The following is a 25,897-nucleotide window of genomic DNA, read 5'->3' as shown; positions in this document are numbered from 1 at the left end:
CACTAGAGAGCTGGATAGGATTCATTAAAGAGAAGAAGGGCTGGAATCAGAGCTCTCGTTTGCACTTTTCCCAGCACCATCTGGAGCAGCTGCACTTGCCAAGAGCACAGTGTATTTCTGTTGAAAACCAGAAGCAAGTGGGGCAGCAGCATACCTGGAGGTGGCCTCTACCCTGCTAATGGCTCTGGAGATCTCCAGTGCGCTTTAAAGCTAAAATATACAGGTGTGAGGCTGAACTGTGCTGCTCCTGCCACAGCAGAAGAAAGACAATGAGAGATGCTCTGCTGGGAGGTCAGGAATGCTGCTGCAGAGAATATTTACTGCACGTGTCAGAGACACCACTGGGCATCACAGCCACAAAACACAACCTCACAGTCCTGTGTCACATCACAACAACAGGACCATGGTATCGTTAATCACGCTTGGCTCTTTTACATAATAAAACAGAGAGCAAGAGGAAGAATACTTTCAGCCTCCAAGCAAATATCCCATCCTAAGTCTTCAGCAACAACAGCAAACCTGAGAGCTCTTTCCTTCATGCTGCACAGGGCTTTCAAGCTATGATCAGAAGCAGCCCAAGCGCCACACACTTGCTGGCTCATCAAGTTCTACCCTGCAAGCTGGAAAGCACATAGTTGCTAAGGTAATGCAAGGTTGTGTGGCATAAGGGAAAACTTACTGCTGTCTATACATGAAAAAGAAGAGATGAGTGCTTGGAAAGCTGACAGTGAGTTGGGGGGAGCCTACTTGGAAAGTCCTTGCTGTCCATCCAGACATGCCCTGCATTTCTAGGGTTCCTGCCTGTTTCCCCCACCTGCCTTTTTCATCTTGTTTTGTGTGTCCAACATTAAGAACATTAAGTTTCATGCTTCTGAAATACCAGACAGTAGGAAATTACAAAACAAAAATAGTCTGAAGGCCAAATGGATATGGACCCAATGATGAAAACAGCGTGTAAGAGTGAATCAGATGAATATATATTGTAATTCTTGTAGCTATTTAACAGGAAGAATTGGAAAAAAAAAAATCTAATTACTATCAACTGTATATTTTCAGCTACCCAACCAGAGTGCTGTTATTAAGCTGCTGCATAATTGCCTCTTTTACTCTGCTTCCCACAGAAGTTGTGTTATTTCACTCATAGTTAAACTCATAATATTGGCTTCATAACTAACCCTGCCAATCCAAATCCCTGGGCTGGTGCAAGGATAAAAATAGCAGTGCTGTTTCTTCCCTCAGCTTTCCCTCAAAGCCCTTTGCATGAGCCCTGGGGCTGCAGTTCACAGGGGTCACAGCCATCCCACCTGCTGCTGCCCATGGGAACACATGAGATCCAACACGGAGCAGAGACCGAGGTGACTACCACCTGCTCTGCACATCCATGGGGAGAACAAACCCTGCAATCTCCTCCCCACAGAGGGGGACCTGCAGTGAGACAGTTCATGCAGCATGGCTGAGCCCCCATCTCTAAACCTAAACCTTTCAGCCCACCCAGGACCTCAGGCCAGCACTGAGCACTGTTGCTTATAAAACATGCATGACAAGTACAGCTTTCTTCCTTCTCTGAACAGCAAGTATGAGATTGTACCTCTTATACCAGAACACACCATAACACCAAACTCCATATTCAAGTACCAAAGACATTCTTTGAGACAACTGTCAAAAAATAATAAAAAAATATAAAAAAGAAAATTCATCTGCACATTTACTTGTGAAACTGCCATAAAGCACTGGGCTGTTACCCATCTGAATTTTGGAGGTTTTGGCTGTCTGAACTTGCTCTTTATGCATGGGAGAGACTCTCCCTGCTGCCCAGCATGGTCCTTCCCTACAACAGCTTAAGGACAGCCAGGCTCCTCTCTCTTGATGCCACGTCCTCGTGCCCAGCAGGATGCTCCTCTTGCCCAGGACATGAGGCACAACATGGTCACACCCTCCCTCCAGCTCTGGTTTGGGCAAGGTGATAGGGCTGGATAGGGTGAAGGAAGCTGGCTTTAGCCTCGCCCCCAGCCCAAATGTTCCCATCTCTGTCTCTGGAGACACCAGCCCTGTGCCAGGGTTGCTCTCTGGTGGGCACGCACAGAAACTGCTGAGAGCTGGGGAGAACTGAAAGGAAAGAACACGTTTCCCAAAGCAGTTGCACACATAGGAATGGGGCCAGCATCAGGCTGTGCCCAGCCACCTCCCCATGGTGCCCAGGGCCCCAGCTCTCACCTCAGGAAGAGCTGCAGAGAATATAAATTAACATTAAACCCTCTCCTTGGGGTTTCCACATGCTCCTGAACCAGCTCTGCAGTTACTGCTCTTTCCTCTACCTTGCTGCTGGAGGAGCCCCTGGCTTGGCTGGGGTTGATATACAGTTCTGCAGCACAGAACTCTCCTAGTATCCCTGTGTCTGCAGGGGACACGTAGGAGATGGTTTTGTCTCACTGCTTTTGCTTTTGACAGAGCCACCAAGCTGCAGTACCAACACCTTCATTTAACTGCTAGAGATAAGAGGATGCAAAGTTCATGCCATTTCACAGCCCTCATGCTCACACACAAACCAGCATGGAGAGCCCCATATCAGGTCTTTCACTAACAGTGTCCAAATACAAGATGAGAGGAGAGTAAAAGGCAACCAAAGCCATGAGATCCAGGGGTACTCAGCATCTCAGATACTAAAGCCAGAGGCTTCCTGTATTCTTCCTGTATTTCCCCAGACTTGTGGTGTGTCCCTTTAGTTTTGTCACCTCCTCATCTCCAGAGACAAGAAGGAATGAGAGTCTCATGCTGTCCTCTGCTTCCCCGGATGTGGCACAATGTGTTTTGGCAGCTTCCTGTCACTGTGCAATAGGTCCTTCAGAAGCAACCTGGAATAACAGAGCACAGGTCACATAAACACAAGGTAAAGCAAAGCCAAGCAAATTTTGCAAGTGCAGCTTTCAAATTTGAGCTCTACTCTGAGCATGCAATAAAGTTTGTGCAAGGTCTCGCTCCCACTGCTCCAGCAGTCAGTCTCTCACTGCTCCATTTCCCTCTGATCTGCAACAGTAGGGATCCATCACAGAAGTAAAACACAGCACCTTCTGATGGCCCGCACCATGCAATGGATACGCCTGCATACTTGGGAGTAGGGCCCATCTCATGATGGTGTCATCTCAAGTGACACTTGCACTTAGCTCCTGTGATGGAGGCACTTCTGGTCACACCCAAAGGAGTAGGTGGTCCCATGCACAAGGGCAGGCGACACTGAAGGATCTCCACATGGAGAAAGAAGCTGGAGAAAGCAGCGGGTTTGTCGTTTGGGTGCAATGCCCAAGCAGACAGGGGAATGCAGGACCAAGTGGCTGTGCCATTATGCTGGACATCTGCTTAACTAAGACACACTGATCTCTGAAAGTCATAAGGGCATCTATCTTCTACGGTCCCAAAGCTCAATTAAGTCACTTATGTCCAAGACAAAGTTATACAGCAGACACAAAGAAACAATATCTTACCAGAATCATCACCAGCAGAGGCCTTCCAAATATCAGCTTCAGGAGGGCTGGGTGGTGAAGTACTGAATTTCTCCTGTGAATGAAGGGGAATGATGCAGTTTTTTAAGTTTCACATTAAGCAGCTGCAAATGTCCTGTAGGTGGAACATTCCTGTGGGTTGCAGGAGACTGTCCTTGTCCAAGCATCAGAAGGTTTCTGTGCAAATCAGCTCACTGTCCTTAGATGTTCATACACATAAAATTCAAGCATTTGTCATTATTTTTAGACATGAGGGACCCCTAGAAGCACTCAGTGGATTTGCACTGAAGACAACGGTCTCACCCAGCACATGTAAGCTCTCATCTAATCAGTCTGCACCTGTTATTTCCAGTACAGCATCCCACAAAAGTCTGAGGGTCCAATACATGCTTGGTGGGAATGTATGCAAGTTTATTCAAAACCTCAACAAAATATTGCAAAGGGTGAATTTGAGCTGAGACTGAGATCAAAGGTGTTAGGTTATCAGACTCAGTGGGTGGCATGTTAAGGAGTTCTGAATAGTGGGTATAAGTGAGAGTTTTTATCTACAGCTGAAAGAAAAATTCAGTTCAGAGCACAATAGATATTCCTGAGTAGGTTCTCATTCATGCACTTATATTATGCCAGGACCTGCAGAAATATGCACAGCACAACAGTTTTGGAACAGCCCAGTGTATGGATAAGCCTAAAGAATTTGGTTTTCTGGAACAACAACAACCAAAAAAAGACCTGACAGAGAGGAAAATAATTTCAGAGCATTTTCAAGAGGACTGCTTAGTTCACAGTCAAGAAAATGCAGACATGTGGAAGAACAGCATAGGTCCCAATTTTGCCATCATCTGCTTATGAATGTTGTTAAACCTGACAAACCCTCCCTCCTTTCCTTTATTACTGTTCCTTCCTTTTTTAAATCATTACAGCCCATATTCAGAGTTGAAAAAGACTTTCTGCCCAGTGCCTGGGTTTCTGAAGTCAGAAGGCAGGGAAGCAGGATGCTTTTACTGCATTTTCTCTTGCTTCATCAACATCCACTTTTCCTGACGGTGACATCAAAGCAGTTACAGTTCTTTGCATCTACTGTAGCTTAAATTGTTTCACAGCAATTTTCCTCATTTAAGAAGAACCTTCCCTTCTCCTTAAAGTGATTAGAAATGTCACTCATTCTCGCCTTTGGATGGGAATTGAACTATTCCCAACAGCCACTCAAAAAATACATAATCACCGTAATTACTGGTGGCATCTAATTAACATTCAACTTCCTCTCTAAAGCAGCTACAGCTGGACAACCCATTTATTTCAGCCTAAACCCAATGCTCTCCTCATTCTTTCCTGTCACCAGCAGCAGCCCATCCGTGTCCACCTCCATGGATGTGTCTGCTGGGTGGCAGCAGCCTCCAACCAACACCCTGTGCAAACACAGGGACTTACTCATACTAATTATACAGGTGATGGAGCTGTTAGCTTCCACAGTCAGGATTTGCCCCCAGAAAAGAAAAAAAGGCAATGGAGCTGCCCAACACTGAGCACTCATTCTGAACAAACTGGAGTGTATATAAATCCACTGCACCTTAGTTGCTTCAGGCTAATACTGGTGTTTCTTTGTAGCTCTTTCTACCCTCATCCATTAGTCTGGCAATTTATTAATTCTCTTTTATTCTCCAGACACGTCTCTAGACACTTGTCCTGGTAGGAAAAGCAATGCTTGCTGCTGCCATCTAGATGAGCTCCACCTCATTAGCTCTCCGTTTCTTTCCGAAACTTTGCTGAAAATATATTTGCTCTCTTTTGCTCACACCTCTCCATTTTGCTCTCTCTCCTTGCTATTATCCCTCTAATTATATTATTTCATCCTGTAATGAATGTAGCGCTTATAGGAACGATGCTCTGCAAATTACCTTGTATTTGCATTAACATTTGAGCTTTTATCATTACACAGAATAGATAAAGGGGGATGAGAAGCAATCTGACAGTTATCAGGAGAAAGCTCTAGCTGAACTTATATTTTTTTCCTCCCCCACTTTCATTTGTCACAAACCTCTGCAGCATCCTCTCCCCCTATGGGGGCACTATCAGGTCTCTGTCCAACCCAACCACCTGGGTCAAGTTTGGTTAAGACAGGTTAACCATTCCAAAAGGCATAGGGAGGAAGAAGATCAAACAACATGATCTTGCAGGGTTTATTTGCTTCAGAAATCAACTAAAAACAAACAAATAACAAAAAAAAAAAAATAAACTTAGCAGTTATAAGGACAATACTACTATGCTGATTGATAAAAACAGCCAATCCCACGTGTGGGGTATTTATGCTACAGCCAAGTAGTGGGCATAGCAATGATGGGTTGACAATTGGACTAGGTGATCTTAGCAGTCTTTTTCAACTTTAAAGATTCTGTGATTCTCTTTCCAGCATCAACACAATCATTGCTATCTGCTGAGAGGTAAAGCTCCTCCAAAATGGTGTGGGCAGAACTGGACAGTCAAGTTTCCCAGCTCCATAAAGAGACAGCACCCAAGATGTGATGGACTTGGGAAACATCTGAAGCAAGCTGATGTTTAAACCTTATGAAAATGCCCCCCAGCTCTTATTAGGGCAAATCAAGCCAAGACAGATCAGAGAACTGAAGTCTCAGTCTTTCATAAATCAAACCACTGCTGTGTGCTCCCACTGGCTGTCCGCAAGCATTCACCTTTGAAGGACTAATTGCAAAGCAGTATGCTTCCATTTTAATTGCCAGTAAAGCAAATAAACCCATTTTAACACCAGGGAAAGAGCTGGATGTGCTCTGTCCCAGTGCAAGGCACAGCTTGGCAGTCAGACCAGCGACTTGTGGGTGAGCACTGGTGCTACCCAAGCCCTGTAGATCTGCCTTTCAGAGCTCCTCACTGTGGATTCCTGCTGTTCACAAAAGCATGCTACTCCTGCAAGTACTCTCAGCACAGGCAGTGTGGGTGTTGTCTTTTTTTTTTTAATTTTAAAGAAAAGAAAACTTCCAGAAGGAAAACAGTCTCTTTGAAATCACACAGTGCCACCTAACTGAGCTGAAGATGGCCAACAGACTCAAACACATCCCTGTACCTTGTTGAGGTTGGGCAGGCAACTACCACACAAGCTGACTCATAGCTGAGTTATTTCAGCTGATGCTTAAAGACAGGACTTGCAGCCAATAAAACAAACATCCTGCTCAAACTAATTGCCCTCCCCAACAGCCAGGCAGGTAGCAAGCTATCACTTCAAACCTCAGCTAGCACTCACCCGCATCTTTAAGTGCTCCTTGTCTCCCCTCGAGGCAATTAACTCCTAGCTCTCTGACAGTTTCTATCTCCAAAGAGCAGTTCCCATTTCACTGGCACAGGACTTCGCATCTGTATCTCCAGCTTCCGTGCTTTTATTCCCTTTCCTCTGCAGGGCTTCACATGTGTTTGTGTCTGGGTGTGCATTTTCTCACCCCAATGAATTCATTATTTACGGAGCCGAAAGAGCAAGGCTCCTCAAACGGCTGTTCATCATTTGGCTCCTCTGCATGTCTCTCAGAGGCATAATAAACATTATGGGAAAGCAAATTCAGGCTCAACTGGGCTGCTCAAGTGGAAATAGAGACATGTAGAGGGCGCACCATCGTGTGCTGAGCTGCCTGCCCAACCCCAGCTTCCAGCGGCAGCGCAGCACACGCGGCTGCACGCATGAAGGGATGCTCTGGGTCAGCACCTGCCCAGAACCGCCGCTAGTTGGGATCTCACAGTATTGCTGAGCGGCACTAGAGGGCAGAGTTGGTTACCCTCAGCATCTCTGATTCAAGGTAATGAGCACGATTTGTACACAGTATCCGAATTCTTCACAGCACTGTCCAATACACAAGCCTGATAACGCGCAAATACCACCCAACATATTCTCACTTAGCACAAACATGGGCATTAACACGCCTTGTTCCCTTGTTCTGAGTGCCTCCACAGAGCATCCATGTGCAGGACTGCCTTTTGCTGGTACAGCAGCATTGGCAGCCCGGGCTCCTCCTCATCAAGGATACACAGGGCAGCTCTGATTAACCTCCACATCAGCCAGACAGGGAAACCTGCTTTCTTCCCATCACTAATTTTGAGGAAGAGGCCTTTCTAACCAGCAAGCTTTGAGCAGGCTTGAGCCTACTCAGCACACTGACACTCCACTGCCCAGGCTCACTGCTAAGCCTCTTCACAGATGAGAAATGCTTCCAAACAGACACAGTGTTCCAGGCTTTATTGAGCTCTGACTTGGAGCAGCCAGCCACAGCCCATGGGAGCCCCACAGCCAGACCAGCAGCACAGTTACATCCACCCCAACCACACAGAACCCATGCAGAGCAATTCCACTGCCAACCACTACCAGCTCAGCATCCTGCCCAGGGGGACCACAATCCCCCAACCCTCTTACCCTATGGCAGAGACTTTTGGCTGGTATACATTTTCCAGCTTATTGCACTTGGCTGATGCTCTCCTGGTGCTGACTGCCTGCAGATACATCTGGATGCTGTACACCAACAGAGCAGTAGATGAGCATGGAGGGCCAACAAACCTCACACCAAATCACTGACAAATCCTCCTCTTATTATTTCCCTAGTGCACACAGTGTGCTTTTCTTTATTATCACCACAGTCAGTCATCCTACAGGTCTGCCTGCTGCTGGAAAGGAAGCAGAGGAGCCTCATGTTAGAAATTCACTGTTTCAGAAGCTGAGGAATTTGCTTACGAAAGGCAGCACAGCATTGTATTGGAGCACCTGGCCCTGCTTTCTACAATGGCACTTCATAAGAAAATCTCTCCTGAGAAAGGAAAGTAAATGCCTGCAGAATACATCTTGGAGCACAGTGCATTAAGGGCTTGATAGCGTAGAATCATCCTGGCTATCTTGGTGGACCAGAAAAAAATAAATCTATTATTAATACTTAAAGAGAAGGAAGGAAACGGTAGTTCCATTGATTTCAGGTCTCAGTCACCTCTTGCCCCTTATCACAACTGTTTTATCCCACATCTTTCTTCAGGGCACAACCTGCCCCTCCTTCCTTGCAGAGGAAAGACAATGTATTGACTTCTGTTTATGCAGAACTCGCTGTTAATATCACCATAGCAGTGAGGGCTGACAGGAGCCTCAAGCAGAGGCAGGGTCAGAAGGCCCATTTCTAGCAGATGTTTGTCTGACTTCTGTCTCACAGCAACTCCACAGCTTCCCAGGTCACGTCTATCCCAGTGCTTCTCAACCCTCATGTTCAAGTTACATATCTTAATATCACTTCTGCCCATCCCATCCTCCACAGACATAGAGAACTGCCCATTCCCTTCCTTTCTACAGCAGTCCTGGTGGACTCAGGCTCAACTATCTTTTCTCATTGCATTTCCTCTCCTTCAGACTAAGCAGCCTTAGCCCTACAGCTTTTTTCTCCCCTAAGCTTTTGTTCTCAGCTCATTTTTGCTGTGCTTTTCTCAGTTGTGTTTCCCCAGTCATCTCTTCCTCAAGAGATAATAACCCCAAAACAGGATGCTTTCCCAAGGTCTACACAGCAAGAAACAAAGCAGGAAGGAACACTCCTCCTCCCCATTAGGCAACCCTCAGCCTGCTGTATCCCCATAACTATTTGGCTTTTCTATTACTTCCAACCTAGGAAATACTGTATTGCATCAAGCCACACACCACAGTTTATCTACCTTTAAGAACACCTGATGCCCTCACTTACTGGTCACTTTGGCTTGCCTCAAGCACCCTTTCAATCCCACCCTGCCCATCCATTTACTCACAAGCCACAGAAGCAGCAGCCACCAGCAAGGACCAGATTTAGGGCTGACTTACACAAGCGTATCACCTACACAGCTTGGATCTACATCAGCCACCTGGCCAACAACACTGCCTGTTCTGCCTTCCTCCCTTATAAGCAACTGCTAATGAAGTCTCTGCAGATGCAACTGCTGATGGACTCTGAACCTGTCAGCCTGGTTGGCCTGAGCCCATCTGCACTGAGTTAGGCCATCAGCCTTTGGTGCCTCAGATTTGCAGCTGAACTTGGCCCCTTACTGTGTGTTGAACAGCTTGGTATGCTGTTATCTTCCAACAGAGCTGGGCAGGACATTAAGATGGATATAGCTCCAGTTCCCCAAACAATTGGTAACAAATTACTGCTGGAAGGAGCAGCGTTATACTAATAGTAATGCACTTCTTCCCTGGCTGTGTGGTTATTCTCAGGCTGTGATGGTGCTTATTGTGTGCAGTGGAATTCAAGCCCTGTGCTGGGCTCATTTAGCTCACACATTATCTCCTGGTCTGCTGCAGTCTTGCAACCATGTCTAAAATTCCTTCCTCTTCTCACAGAAACTGGCTCTGAATTACAGCTCACTCGGGCAAAAAAAAAAACACACCACGACTTGTGAAAATCAGAACTCATAAATTACGAGCAATAAATTCACTGACAATACGAGAGGATGGGCTTCCCTACCAAGAATACAACGGACCAGCACCCCGTGTGAAATGAAATGAAGCAAGACAAGGTCTGACACCCCCAGGTCTCAGCGTGCAGTGATTTGTGACTTCAGCCCTCACATTCATGCCCAACTTGCTGGCATGCGTTTGTAGCAGCACATATGGTGGATACAGAGCTTTTCAGTTTGGGGGTTGGGGAGGGAAGAGAAAAGGACTGAAGAATATCTGATGTGACATTTAAAAACTGAGAATCACCTTGAAGCTGCAAATGGACATGCTCATCTCCTCCTCCTTTTTTTGTGTGCAGCTGTATTTTTAATTTTGGCCGTACCAGCTTTATTAAAAACATGCTCCGTAAGAAAGGAAGAAAAAAGCCTCTTTATTTGTAATATAGCAATTTGATTCTCTTCTACAGCATTTGCATCATTTTGTTTAATTTTGCAGGACACCAAAATGAAGACTGAGATCAAAGCGAGTGATTTCATTTGAGCTGATAGGTTTTATAGAGCTCTGCAAAGTTGTACCTTTGCCTGAAGATGTTTTAATGCAGGAAAGATCTTTACATTTCCAGCCTGCCAGTTCCTGTTACAATTAATAGCTGCAGCCATAAGAGGATGGCTGCTTCTTACCTGAGCTGTGATTTTAGCACCCAGCTTGGAGGCAACATGTTCCTGTTTGCAGCAGGCAATCTGGGGCTCACTTGGATACGTGTCAGCCAGGTCACATACAGCAGACAACACCAGGACCTGTGGCTTGGGTTAGCTGAAACTGCAAACGCTTCTCTGTACCTCAGGAAGGGATGAATGGGAAATAGGAAAATGAAAAATCACTGGTGCCATGCTTATTTCACCCAGTCACGTGGTGTATAGTAATTTTCTTTAATGTTCTTCTCGTTGTTTCTAACTGGAGTTTGCAGTAAAAGGATTATTAGACAAAGTTTGGCAATATATGCAGTACGTGACTTCAGATGTAGGCAGGTTGAAGTGAGGCATTGTGGGCACTGTTACTAAGACATGTCAAACCAAATCCTCAGCTTTTGGGGTCATCAGTACCATTTCATAGAATCACAGAATCACAGAATGGCCTGGGTCAAAAAGGACCGCAATGATCATCCAGTTTCAACCCCCCTGCTGTGTGCAGGGTTGCCAACCAGCAGACCAGGCTGCCCAGAGCCACATCCAGCCTGGCCTTGAATGCCTCCAGGGATGGGGCATCCACAGCCTCCTTGGGCAACCTGTTCCAGTGCATCACCAGCCTCTGTGTGAGAAATCCATCTGTGGATAAATGAATTGAATCAAAATAAAACAGAAGTCAGACTCTCCCCTCACCTTCACATCCATAAAGTGCTGGGAGTGGATGGGGGAAGCAGGCTATGACACAGGCCGATCCAAAAGTAATGCCACCTCTTTTATTCGGTTGCTCCACAACATCAGAAGCAGATGTTGGTGGGATGGCAGTAGAGGTTGAACCTTCCCATCAACATTCCATTACATTTTGTTCCTGTGCATCAGATGGCAACAGAGGGGCAGTCTGACCAAATGGCATTTGACATGGAAGTGCATGTGAAGCAAAGGGGGTTCACTGAATTCCTCCATGAGGAAGAAGTGGGATCCAGTGACATTTGTTGACGCTTGCTGAACATTTATGGCGACTAACTACTGGATGTGAGCACAGGGAGATGGTGGGTGGTGCATTTCAGCAGTGGCAACAATGATATGAAAGACAAGCCACGTTCTGGATAGCCATTTAGATTTTTATGAGTGTGGCATGCAGGTTCTTGTTCATAGCTGGCAAAAATGCACAGCTAATTGTAGTGACTGTGTTTTGTAGCTGAGAAATTGCTCTATCAAATAGTGTTATTGTGCTCTTTGTATCAGTTATAGTTTCCATGGAAATAAAGAGGATGCATTACTTTTGGAGCAAGCTATGTATTTATAGGGCACAATTACAAACTGAGCATACCATTTCCGTAGCCCATTGCTACACCAGCTGCTGACAGTACATTCCCACATTAGCACAGGCAGCAAGCTGTGGCTCCCACAGGAGATGTCTCACGTGGCCAATCTTCATGCCATGAATTCACACCCTGGAAGAAATCTCTGGCTTCTTCTGCAATTGTTTTTAACTTCTTTCTCCACAGCATGATTATCCAGGGAGAGTTCATTCAGGATCCACCCCAATTCGGGATGACTGTATTGAGTCTTCAAGATTTTAGCTGCTTAAAGAAACGCAGCAGAGCAATTTTGCTCCTTCTACCTGAGGTTTGGACCCAGGAGAGCAGAGAAGCTTTGAGGCTGTCATGTTCAGGACTCATAGAATCATAGAACTGCTCAGGTTGGAAAAGACCTTCAAGATCATCAAGTCCAACCACAACCCAACCATGACTTCTTCTGCCAGGCTGCCTCCGCTGCCAGTCCTGGTTAGTTGGGTGCTGGCTCAGCAGCAGCAGCAGCCCCAGGGGCATTTGGCAAAGAGAGATTTGATCAGAAATATCACATTCTACCAAAAGATGCAGTTCTTAGCCAACTCTTTGACGAAACTTCTTGTCAGAAAAAAAATTAAGCTATTTCTTCTCCATTCTTCAGTTCTCCACTCCACTGGTGACCCAGATCCATCAACAGCCACGACGCTGAGCAGTGCTGAGCAATGCTCTCCAACACATCCCAGTTTGCACATCAGTCACCTGTTCTACAGATCTGTCTGGTCCTGGGTTCCATCTCATGTGTTGTAGCACTTCCCACTGTTATTAGGGTAAAACAATGCTCTGCTAACCTTGTTTTGAGTTTGGTACCTATGGAGAAAGCATCAGGGCAGAGCTTCCCATGGGAGCACCAGGTCTGTGCTGTGACCAGAGACATCACTAACCTGTGCCTTGGGGTGAGCAACTGCTCCTGGACTAAATTCAGCAGATTCTGCAGTGCCTGTGCTATTTCAAGGCCCCCACCTTGTGTTCAGAAGTGTATTAAGAAATGATAAAGAAACATGGAAGCCACTCCATAGTAAAAGGCATATGGAAGCCCAGGTTACATTTGGGGTATTTGTGAGCCCCAGGTAGCCCAAAAGATGATCAGAGAATTTTGGTGTTTCCCAGGTCAGGACAGGGTATTTTGGAGAAGGTAGAATGCAAAGGAAAGAGCGAGAGCTGCATCTTCCCCAGAGCTTACGGGACATAAGAACATAATACCAGTATTTAGCAATCTCGTCATTGCTATAATCCAAGCAAAGTCACAGCTGAGGCCTTTTGGGGCTTTGATTTTAGAGCTCAGCCCGTGTAAACAAGCTGGCTGAACTAAGGGTATGGATAAAGGCAGTGGGAGGTTTTTCTTCTGCAAAGAGCAGGGAAAAAAAGTTGTCTTGAAAAAAAACTCACCACAAACCCAGGCCCCTATTTCAGCAATTTCCTTCCAGAATTTTGAAAAGGATTTCATTTCCCCTTGAACTCAACATGAAAGCAGACACTGCATTTGGGTTAATAAGCATCAGAAGTAAAAAAAAAGCAATTAAAATATTACTGTCACTGAAGATAGAGCTGTCTGTGTGGAGCAGCCTTCCAGATTTTGGTGGATGTGGTGATGAAGCACAAATATTCATGAGCTGAACGCTGTCATTTCTGCACTCCAACCAACATGGCAGGATTACAGCAGAGAGATGTAACAGATAAGCTCTTCTGTTCAGCCTTCTCTGCCAGGGCAACAGCAGTAGCTGCCACTGTGCCACCCCGTGCCTCTCCTGACCACAGCGTTAGGCAAAGGCAAATGAAAATGTGAGGTGAGATAAAACTGCTCAGTAAACAGTGAAAAATCTCAAGGTAACTTTTGAAGCGATGAACTGAGCTGCTGCACGGACATATTGAAGAGAAAGCCCTTTATATAACAGCAATGGGGCCGGTGCGTCGTCAGAAAGAACAGCCTTGAGATCCCTATAGTGCTCCTAGTCCTCATTTACAGCCAAGCACAGGAAGGAATTGCTTGCCAGACCCTTGCAGAATGCCTGACCCCAGCCAGGAATGAAGCCCTGGCTCCTCAGCAGCATGAACGTGTCTTAGAAGAAATTCCCTGGCAGTGGAAATCTGTACATAGAAATTATTCCTACCTAATTAAGAATATATTCTTCCACATCTATGAGATAGAATCATAGAATCATAGAATCACTAAGGTTGGAAAAGACCTAAAAGATCACCCAGTCCAACCGTTCACCTATTCCCAATAGCTCCTACTAAACCATGTCCCTCTATTACTACAGCTCAGAGGGGTTTGTCTTGTTGTCTCATTAACATCATTGCTGCCTGCTATTACATATCCAGTTATGCCCATGTCACATATTTCCATTTCGAAGCAGGAACAATCATTTTCCATATCATTTTAAAAGTTCTACATTAAAAGCCACAGAACAAGTGCAGTAGCGTTGTTATTGGATTATGGCTCTAAGTGAACAGTTTTAATTATTTTTACATACTCTATCGTGCACTTTTTATGCACAATATCAAAAGATACTTGGCTTTGTTCATGTCAAAGCACGTTGTCCTAAGACTGACAGTCTTCAGTTGCAAGCTTCTATCCTCTTTGGAGCATGGCATTCCTAAGAAGCAAATGGAAGGAAGTACTTGGGAGTATTGAAGCATTATTTACTTTTTAGGGGGGTAATGCCTTTCCACCATGGCACGTATTAGGAGTAAGTTGGATAAAACCATCAGTAAGAGTTCATGCTGATCCTGCCTTGGGGCAGGAGGATGAACCCAATGAACTCTTGGAGAAAAGGATGAGAAATAGCTGCATTAAATGGAAAAAACATTACTCATGAGATGGACAAAGTGAGTAATTACTTGATTGTCTTCATATTTCCCTAAACAATAAGAGATTCTCTAAGGCCAAGAATGGTCTTGGCTTTGGAAAGAACATAATAATTTTGCTGTGGAAAGAATTGCTTGTTTTTTGAGCTTCCTATTCCCAAATTCACTTTCTGTGTCACATACTTGCTCTTACATAACATTCACAGAGGAAGAGTAGTTACAAATCTATTAGGAAAACCATTCATTTAATATCTCACATTTATGATCTACAGTGCATCCTCAGAAGGCTACGGAAGAATATAGCAGCCAGAAGCCAAAAATGATCCAGTTATTAAGTTCAAGCAATGTGTTGATTAAAGAAAGACACCTACAAACCCTTAGGGAGGAGAAGGAAGGAAGGGAAACCACTCCTGCCACATGCCAGGTAGTTCAACATCCAGGCGCAGGAAACAGCCTGAAAGAGCAATGTGCAAGAAACCTTAACCTAACGGCGGGGAATTCCAGCTTGAACTGCAGGGAACCAAAAATCCTTTACAATCCCAATACCTCTTTTGTCAGTGTATCAGTTTGTACTCATGCTCCACTTTCACAAACGTAGATTTGCCATCCAACCCATCCACCCCACAGGGCCAGGCTTCTCCAGCAGTTGTCTCCCTGCCATGCTCATCCATCATAGCACAGGAAAGCAGGAAGTGCGCTCATGAGGACAGGAGGCTTGTCACAGTCAATTAAAGAAGGGTAGCACAGAAAACAGATGTTCTGCTTTAATTTTTATTGGAAGAGAGAAGCATTTGCACACTCACTGAAAGAAACACACATTCTAGAGTGTGTGTCGTAATTACAGAGACAAAACCATGCAGGCAGACAAGGATGGAGCCCTGGGCAGCCTGAGCTGGTGGGGGCACTTGTCCATGGTAGGGCTGGAAGTGGATGGGCTTTAAGGTCCTTTCCAAACCACAGAGCTCTGTAACTCTCAGCATGCACACAGACTGAGGTGCTTCAGGCACCCACAAGGCAGCTTTTGTTCCATGCTCCCTCTGGGGATGCAGACAACAGGATAATTTAATAATTTGGAGCATCAAAGAAGCACAGGAACTCTATTAAAAACCATGGGAGACTCCTAAGTGAGTTACAGCACACTGCTGCAGGGGAGCAGCAGTCACTCAGACCCCGCCATGGACAACACGATGCATTCTCTTCCTATGGAATTATTCCCTGTAGCTGTATCTGGTACCAAATTTACAACCAATGGCACAGCAAATGAGAACTGCTGCTCTTCATACCATCGTTTTTCCCTGGATTTGAGTTCATCACAAGTAGGTTCTTACATGATAGACATACACAGACAAACGCCATTTTGGCAGCTTCTTTTGTCAGCACTTTTATGACAACAGATACATACATAACTCAATGAATGCATCCTGCTGAAGAAAAAGGTAAGCATTTATGAGGAAATTAGAAAGATCTAGGGACAAAATACTCTGACTGTCAGCAGCTTCAGAAAATTGTTCACTGGTTCCTTCACTGATTAAATGTGTTGGAAAGAAAAGAAATGAAGGAAAAGAAAGCAGTTAAGGCATAGCAGACAAGCCTCTAAGTTTGTTGCATAGATGAGGACTGATATCTGTGGGTTTTTTGTTTCTAATATGTCACAATCTGCTGACACATATAATGCATATTACAGGCTGCGTGTACATGAAAATGTGGCTTCTTACTTGGTCAAAATGTCAGTATTACAAGGTTGTCTTGGGGCATCAAAATAGGTAATAGGTTTTTTTTCCTTAAAAAAAAACACCCTTAGAATAATGAAAATTAGTGACAGTTTTCAATCTGGTGATGCTGTACCAGCTTCTCAAGTTGAGATGTTATATATCTGAAATATATCCTGTACTTGAAGTCTGAAATGGTAGCTGCTGAGATCCTCCATTCCCATAAATAACCCCAATCACTGCTTTTTTGACCTGGAAAAGTCTCTGTAATTGTGATTCCACTTTTCCACAGTGGTTAACACGACAGCCTTTGTCCATTTGCAAAAGCCAGATAAGCTCACAAAGACATTGCTCAGTATTTTAGATTTGGAAAGCTCTTTATTGACTGTTTCTAGGAGGTACACACAGAACAGCTGGAAACAGCAGTCACTTCATCAACTCTCACACACCATTCTGAAGGTAATACAAGTAATAGAGAAAATGTATGTATTACAATACGTAAATACATATAGAAAAATAACACACTGCACTTCATAAAACAAATTAATGCCAGTACAAACTCCCCGTTAGCACCAGCACCAATAAGACTCCGCAAGTAAGATGCTGCACACTTAATAAATACAGTTACTCTGCTGCACAAACAGCAATACGTGCAAAATCGCACACAACTCTATTTTCAGCCCACCAGGATAAAGGAAAAGGTTCCCTAAGAACATGGATAGAGTGACTTTGATCCCGTGGTGCCTGGGAATGCAGGGAGATAATGAGCTGTCACAGCCACTAACAGCTCGGCACCAGCCATGCAGCTCTGAGCGGCCACAGCGACCAAACAATAATGTTTACTTCAGCATTTCTGTCAAGATCAAATGGACACCTCAGGCAGCTTGGAAAAGAACCACTTAGTCAACATACAAAATCTAAACATATGCAGAGGAAACTAATTAAATAGAAGGCATAAAATACTTCATAGAATCGTAGAATCATTTGAGCTGGAAGGGACCCTCACAGGCCATCTGGTCCAACTCCCCTGCAATGCACAGAGACACCCACAGCTCCATCAGGTGCTCAGAGCCCATCCAGCCTGACCTTGGGTGCCTTCATGGATGGAGTACTCAACATCCCTCTGGGCAACGTGTGCCACTGCTTTACCATCCCTATTGTAAAAAACGTTTTCCTTATATCCAGTCTAACCCTCTCTTATTGAGGCTGTACTTTTGGCCCTGCAGCAGCCAGCATCACCCAGAACCAGCCCCAAACTGCTGCTCCCCAGTCACACATCCCTGTGCATAGAGGTGCGTGCACCAATACAGTCAGTAACTCCAAAATTCCCAGAACCAGGCAGAAATACTCTGCCAAGTTAGGCAATGGCAAGTTTAGCAGGTGTGAAAAAGTGCCAGCACACAATTATTTTGTTTATAACTTTTTCCCTTATGTCTCTACAAGATGAGCCAGATATAAGAGAGGAAAAAAAAAAAAAGCAAAAAAAAAAAAAAAAGCATCTTGTTATGTATGCATTTAGTTAACCCAAAATATATTGAATAAGAAATCAGCTGAGCTTAGCCTCCCCCTGTAGCCTACTGAATTCCTCACCCTTTAAAGAAGCACTCTGGGAGGAGAGGAGGGGACCGGTGGAACGCAAGCAGACAGAAGGATGGAGGGACAGCTCAGGGACATAAACATGCCTGCACAGCCAAGGAACACCACGGGATGCTCCCATCGCTGCACACAATTACCTACCAGGCTTTACCTCTGCAAAACCCTGGAAAACAAGAGCTCTAATTGGGAGCGGTTTGCCCTTGTCAGTAAACAGCAGCACACAGCAGAAAAAATAGAGAGAGAGGAGGGGAGGAAAGGGAGGGAGGGAGGGAGGGAGCTGCTGAATTTGGGTCACCAGAAAAGCGCTTGATTTCCATGGGATCCTGCCACCAGGTGTCACTAACTTCTTGATTAACGCAGCTCGGATCGGAATACGCGCCTTCATCAGGACATTTCTTATTCGAGGGGACGATTTTCACCCGATTTTACCTTAAGAACAAGGTCAGTGCTAGCTGCAAAACGCACAGTTAACCATCCTGGAGCACATGGTGCTGGGACAGAGTTCCTCCATCAATCAGAAATAACACAGAAGTGGGAGCAATGGAAAGCAAACATCTGAAATGGGGGCTCAATGGGGGTACTGTACCCCAGAACCCCACTGCAATGCCAGGATAGGAGAAGGAGAGGAGGGGACATGCTGACACAACCCCAGCTGGAACAGTGCCACCATGCTCAGTGCTCACAGACATTGCCATGGTTTGAAGATGATCAACGAGGAAATATTCTTGCAGCATCTTGCTGCTGCCCTGTCACGTAGAAGACACTCCTGGAGGGACTCAGCACTCTGATTTGGGCTGCTATGGATACAGATTGCACTAACTGAGAACAGACCTTCCCTGCTGGTTGATGGGCCCCAGGTCCTTTGGGTGAAGTAAATAAATCCTCCCAGAGTGACAACACTTAACATCAGATTTGGAACCATTGGCACAGTATGAAAATATGACCTTTCTGTCCTTAGGAACCTTGTCATATATGCCGGAACTGACAGCATTGCTCTGCCCTCATTCCACCATATATTTTGAGACTGTCTCTACAACATCCACCAAAGGCTGGGATGACCGTGCTACATTCAGGGATTGCCCCGTGCAGTTAAAAATCTCAGTTCTCAATTCCATACAAAGCTGCAGGTACCAACACTTCTGGTCTGTACTGACTTCAAAGATGCTATGCAAAATTTTCAGCCTTGCCTTGCCTGCTAGCAACACAAAATCTCAAGGGTACTGTTTTGTTGATGCTGTCCATCAGGGCAGCAGCTTTCTCACACACCCAGGAGCAGGCCACAACCTGCACTTGTGGCCAAGTAATCTTCCCACTGAAAGTATCTCCTCCTCTGGCATAGCCCAGCTATAACAAGCCAAGAGGCCTTGCACTCCACTTTGATTCTGCATTTCATTATCCCACTCTTTACAGTGAGCAGATGTGAGGCAGCTTTTCACTTTTTGGAGCTTTGCTATCTCCACACTGGGTAGAAAGCACTGCACAACACCAGACAACCTCCCAGATACATCAGTGTGCTACATTCTCTTATCCTTTGACCTTCTGCTTAATCTAGAAGTAATTCTGGATCTCCTCCAGCATTGTTTTTTGTATTTATTGCAGTATGATGAAGCCCAGATTTGTTGGCTATAAAAGCCAGGAGGATGCCTGGCAGCACCTACCCCAACCAGACTCCAATCCAACAAAGGGGGAAGTGAATGCCTACCCCACACTGAAGGGCTACCATTGTGTTTTTATCAGTGGCGACCCACCACAAGTCAAGAGCTGTGACAATATACCCAAATCATACAGGATTACCACGTTGTGTCAAACAAACACATAATTAAGCAGCTTTAATATGTTAACAGTTTGGAATCAGATTAGCATTGTATTAGGCTAATAGTGTCAGCCCCCATTAATCCAGATCAATTGCTCAACTCTGGAGGTTTATTTAGATTTTATTTTCCCAGAAATTCAGAATCATAAATCTCATTCTCAGCAGAATATGCATGTGCTGCAGGGCAGGATGAACTCATCAAGGTATGCGGGCACATGGATAAACCAAGTGCAGCTTAACCAGTTCAACTGCACAATGCAGAACTAAACCCTCTAATCCTCTGTGATGAGATTTTTGTGCTGTATGAACACCACGAGTACCACGAGAGGAGATGCTGCATCTGGGCAGCAAAGTCCTGAGCACCTCTCCAAGGGTGCAAACAGCACAGAGCCCCCAGGGCCAGAATTAGAGCCCAGCACCATTGTAGGCTGCAGACAGACGTAACAGAGGCAGAGCTGCTTTTATAAACAAAATGCAGGCATGCAAGGCACATATCTGTAGCTTCCCCAAGCTATCCAGGCTCTTAATAAAAGCCAGCTCAGAAAGAGTCTTCATTTTCCATCCGTAGATTATTCTTAAGGATGATTACACAGAAGCATCCAACTGAAAGGAGCTGTGGGTACCGGGGTGAGGAGAGGGAGCAAGGGACAACCCGTGTTGTTCATGGCCTGTGCAGCACAGATGAGGTTCATCTGGCCTCACTTAGTACAGCCTGCTCAGCACAGCACATCACAGATCCAACTGCAGCAGAGTGATGGGTTTCCCCATCAAGGTTTGGGACACATTTCACACTCAGGTGATGCTTCAAATCCAGGCTCCTATGGCCAACCACACAGTCACTCTCAATTTCTCTTGTGTTTCTATAATATATATGTACATATAGAAGTGTGTGCAAATATATGTGCTCTCATTACATATATGTAATTTCTGTATTTTATATATATTTAGACACTATACTGCAGCAGGTCAGCATCACGACTTCAGTTAAGGCAGTTAAGGCAAAATCACACATTACAGATACAACCTCTTCTAAGCCTCTTCTATTGCTTTGTACTTGCAAAACATAAAATAAGTTTACACAAAACTTCTCTTCAAACTTAAGCTTCTCTTAAACAAGATCAGTTGACCACAGTTTTCTGTACCGCTGCAAGTAGTTCATTTTAGCAGTTAATTTAAGCTGATAAACAGAGCAGTTCATAAAAAAAAAGCAGTTTCTGAATTTACCATCTCCATCCCAGGCAGCACTCAGACAGCAGGAGATATATTTGCCTGAGTACAAGTGAGCCACCCAAGCACCCATAAAGCAGGCTACGCATACAGAAGCAATTAGCCAAAGAACAAATTCATCACAGCCCTTCTGAGACACGTTGAGCAGTGCATGAGGCAGGATGTCAGAGTCACCTGGCATTTTAACACCAAGATTTTATTCGCTGCAAAATTCTGTTCTCAATGCAGAGCTCCAGGCCTTGAGCTACAACACAGAAATCCTGGTCTGCAGTGTTTATGCTGCTGGGGACAAAAGATCTGTCCAGAAATATCGCCAGGAAAATGTCACAGTGATGGAATGACATGGAGACCATGGGTTTGTGCTAAGAGTAAAATGGCAGAACAGAACGTAGGTGGGGTTAACACAGAATGTAGATGGGGTTGGATGATGCTGTGTTTTCCAAAGCCTGGAGTTCAGCACAAAATACCAGAAGGAAAAATCACTTGCATCTGTTTTGCTTCCAAAGGCAGACAGATATTTTTTGGTTGCCATCAAGCACTTATTGACATGCAGCTTAATCAGATGGGAATACTTTATGATGAACATGCTGAATAGCATCCTTGCACCAGTAGAAGACAATGCTGTGCAAAAGCAATATGATATAAATCCTTCCTCTCACATTTGTCAGTACTTACAATAGCAGTAAACAACACAAGAAGCACGATCATACACACTTACCTTCCAAGGCAGCTTGAGTGCTCCTATGAGCCTCAATAGGAGTTGCTCTCCCTTCACACAACACACTATGGGTCTAAACTTACCATTTTTTAGTTCAAATAATGCACTGAACGATGCAACTGGAGACAAATTTCCCAAAGAAGACTTTCCCCTTTAAAACTTTGATTTGTCACAAATAGTTGTTGACAGGCAGGATGACATGTTCTGTACTGAAATTTTTGACATTGTCAAAATTCTCCTTCTGAAGCTTTCAAAATGAACAGTTTCAGTGGAAAAATATTGTGTTACAAAACCTTAACACATGTAAAAAAGAAAGTATAATGGATCAAAATCAAAACCCATCAATTGACCAGATCTGAGGCTGGAGGTGTTGGTATCATTTTCAAGGCAAACACACTTTCAAAATTTCAACATTTCTTCCTGACTTGAAACAGACATTTTGGCAGCTTTGCCTTTTCTTTGGTAAGATGTGAAGGCTGCTTCACTTGCAGCTTTGCCAAGCAGCACTGAAGAGGAAACAAGGCCCATAAGAGGGCAGCAATGCAGGGAGCTGGGCATGGGCACCCATCCCAGCTGGCATCCATAGGTTACAATACATGGGAGGAGACAAAACCTACTCATGGGGCACCACCAATGCGATGGGTTTCAGGCTCAGCACGGCCCACACAGTCATGTTGTCACCCTGAGTTTCTTCTTCTGCATGGGACACACGCAGGAGTCCTGCTGCAGCCATGGATGCTCAGAACAGTACCATGGAAACTGCAGCCAAACATTTCATCCCACATTGAGGGAGGGCCCCGACTGCCACCACCTCCTCCCTCTGGTACTTACGGGTGTGATGTGAGGACAGGATGGGTTTCTGCCACTGCTTTCAAGAGACTGTCGCTTGTTTTGATAAATCAGATGGGGTCTTGGTTTGGTTTGAAGTTTAATGGAGGAGAGAAGGTAGGCTATGCTATTGCCAAAGCGCACAAAAAACACAGCAAAGATGAAATAAATCATCTGACTCTCAATATTGAAAGCTTTAACCATTATTTTATTTGTGTTCACATACACTGATGACATTCAGGTGAGACCACTGCACACGCCAGCAGTCACAAGCTCAAAAGCAATGTTTTCTAGGTAACAAAGCATTTACAAAGACAAATCCGCATCACAATTTCATTTATACTCAAACCCAAGGGAAAGAGTTGGCATAAGTGTCAGCTCCATCTTTTTGACATATTTGTAATTTGATTTAAAAATTAATGCAGGCAAAGTAGAAACATTCACAATAGAGGATAAAGAAACACACAACCCAAGCCTCCCACTCCCCTCAGCCCGAGGTAATACATTCCCTCAAACACAGCGTTTAGCTCCGCATTTCTAAACTATTTGCTGTTATTACTATTTTTTTTCCCCCTCTATAAACATGCCAAGGTATTACTCCCAACATGACCAGTTTCTATTTTGGAGTAGCTGCAGCTCCTGCCTGCCAGCCAAGTCCCAGCAGCCACTCGGAGCAGAAGGTCGGAAGCATGGATGCTCTGACTGAGCAAACCCTTGGGGCAGCAGGGACACCAGGGCTTCAGGACCCCTCCAAGACCCCACTGTGAGAGCTGTCAAGGAGCTCACAGGATGAGAAACTGAGTCACAGGATGCTATGATTGCCCTGGAGAGCTGGGAGAGGTGTGCTGCCATCGCCCTGACCACCGCTTGCTTTTCCCCCCATCCCAACGAATGGGTTGTGGGATGAATACATCACCGTGCATATGGCTACAGCCTCTGTGGAACATATTGCTCACACAAGTGCCAATTGTTTGGCAGTTGGAAGAAATTTGGCCAAGCCCCATTAGAAGATGCTGTTTGGAGTCGTGCGGATGTGTCATCCCTTCGCCACAGTATTTTTAGAGCTGTGTTTTCCTGCCTTTCTGCTGAGCACCAGCCCTCCCCAGGCTTGAAAATATTCCACTTTGACCATAATGGGCGCACATCAAGGAAAAGCAGCTGAATTACTATCACTGTGCAGTGCATATGCTGCCCTCCTGAAAACAGAGAGAGCAGACAGTCAGAGCATTCGGACTCAGATCTTCTTTCTTCAGGTACCGACTTCAAACACTTTGCAACAGCTCAAGCACAAGGATTCCACATTCAGCTCTGAACTTCTCTCTAACCTTTGTGGTGGCATTAGCATAAGGCAAGGAGACATATTTTGACTCCCATCTGTGCAAATCCTCCCTGTGCTGCAGAATCAACATTCTGTCAACCAATTATTTTATGCTGTATCACAGCACCGGGGGGGGGGGGTGAGGAAGGAGGGGGGAAATCATCACACCTACAATCAAAAGAGCAAGGTTTTGCAACATAGCATGTACTAAAGATGTCTGTCTTGAGTCAAACTAGCAGCCATATTTTATTCAAGAAGCATGTAAACAAATCTGGCACATTCATTATAAAAAAAAAAATTAAAAAAAAAAATTGTGTACCTAGCATGTTCATCACATTTCAGATATTCCATTCCTCCCTCCCCACTGAGCTCCATGGAGACAAGTCAATCACAGTTAACCATCTGGTAATCCTTAGCCCAGGCTGTGCAGCTGCTACCTACCATTTTTAATCAGGGCTACGTCTTCCATTCATGCTAAATAGGAGGCACAAACAGCTGCTTGGCCAACACTTTCAAGCAAGCTCTCTCCCTTTCTTTAGTATTCCTGGCTTCTCTTCCTTTCAGCTCTGCATTTTGCCCATGTTTTACAAGCTTTCCCTTAAAAAAAATAAAAATAAAAAACAACAGTGAAACGAGGAGAATATTGCTGATAGATAAATCTTCAGAGGATATTTCTCCACTAAACATGTTCCTGAAGGAACACAGACTGCAATCACAGCCTCTGCTGCAATGGTAACAATCAGTGTGCAGATGGAAACACGTCATCCTTACTGACAGAAACAATTCTGAGCTTATTTTTGAACAGGATCCAACTTCTGTAGCACCCAACTATTTCCCAGAGATGCATCAGCACAGCAGTATCACAGCTATGCCTGCTCCAGAACTTAATTATCCTGTTCAGGTGACACACATGTACAGTCTATCACTGTCTCATCAATGTCAAGAAATGTCAACATTTATCCACACAAAATCACTTTTTTGTGTGTGCTTTGCTGCAAAATCAGGACGATGGTCACAGCAATCTATGGTGATGCCACTGAGTGCCACCTCATCAACACGACTTTTTGCAGGTGCATCCACTGGCACATTAGCTGAGTTTAGGTCAGCTCCTACTTGTTAAGATCTTTTTAGAAGAGTGGTGTCTTGGAATAAGGAAATCATTCACTGCCTTCAAATAAACGCATCACAGCAACTGTCAATTTACAGCCAAACACTGCACATACAGCAGTACAACACCATGGAACGCTGTTACTTGCCCAGCCTAATAACAGATAAATCCAATATGAAGGTCATGCTGAAAAAAAATAAATAAATAAACACAAAGCAGACAATGCTCTAGGTATTATAAAACAGTCTTTATTAACGGCATGGCATTGAGGAGGAAAAATTTTGAATGAGCGTATCACTTGGCCCTGACAGAAAACAAGCAGAATGCATTTTCAATATAGAACTACGTAATCAAAGGCAATGCAATCACACATTTATCCTCATCCACCACAAGGTCAGCATTTCACTTCTAAGCATTTGCCACAAGCAAGAAAAATATCAGACAACAGACAGTGTTTTAAGTGGGGGGTGAGGGAGGAGAAAACGTTCCTCAAAAATACAGAACACGTTCAAGCAAATTTAAAGAGAAAATACAAATGATCTAGCACTGGGGTAGAAGGACTCTGTAAAAAATATTGCTCTGGGATAATGAGTACCATCAAATTGATAAGGCTTGTTTCGCTTTATGGTCTTTATTTGTACACATATAAAATTACAGCAAACGTTCTGCTTCAATGGCCCTATCATATTTCATGGGGATAAAAAAGGGTTTTCAGTGGTTAACCTAAAGGCACAGACTCTCTTCCGCTCCTGCATCAGCCAGGTGTGGAAAATCTCTAAGTTTCTCTGTAACAGGTTGAAGAACAAAACATGAGCCCTGGTTCATGCTTGTTAGGGAGTCTTGTTCTAACCA

At 44.7% G+C, this 25,897-nt stretch overlaps 1 protein-coding gene across 1 annotated transcript in view; it reads right to left on the bottom strand.

The window, feature by feature from the left end:
• The window catches only part of SYNPR (synaptoporin), a 78,580-nt gene that overhangs the window by 34,856 nt on the left and 17,827 nt on the right, over positions 1 to 25,897 (bottom strand). Inside the window, exons 2-3 of the mRNA XM_048957624.1 lie at positions 3,480 to 3,552; positions 2,733 to 2,852 (exon numbers count right to left, since the gene is read on the bottom strand). Coding sequence (XP_048813581.1) covers positions 2,733 to 2,771 — 39 coding nt within the window. The 5' untranslated portion in view covers positions 2,772 to 2,852; positions 3,480 to 3,552. The remainder of the gene's footprint in view (positions 1 to 2,732; positions 2,853 to 3,479; positions 3,553 to 25,897) is intronic.

The sequence above is a fragment of the Lagopus muta genome, chromosome 11 (assembly GCF_023343835.1).
Source record: "Lagopus muta isolate bLagMut1 chromosome 11, bLagMut1 primary, whole genome shotgun sequence".
Classification (NCBI taxonomy): Eukaryota; Metazoa; Chordata; class Aves; order Galliformes; family Phasianidae; genus Lagopus; species Lagopus muta.
The sequence above is the reverse complement of the archived record's forward strand: the minus strand, read 5'-3'. Positions and strand labels throughout refer to the sequence as shown.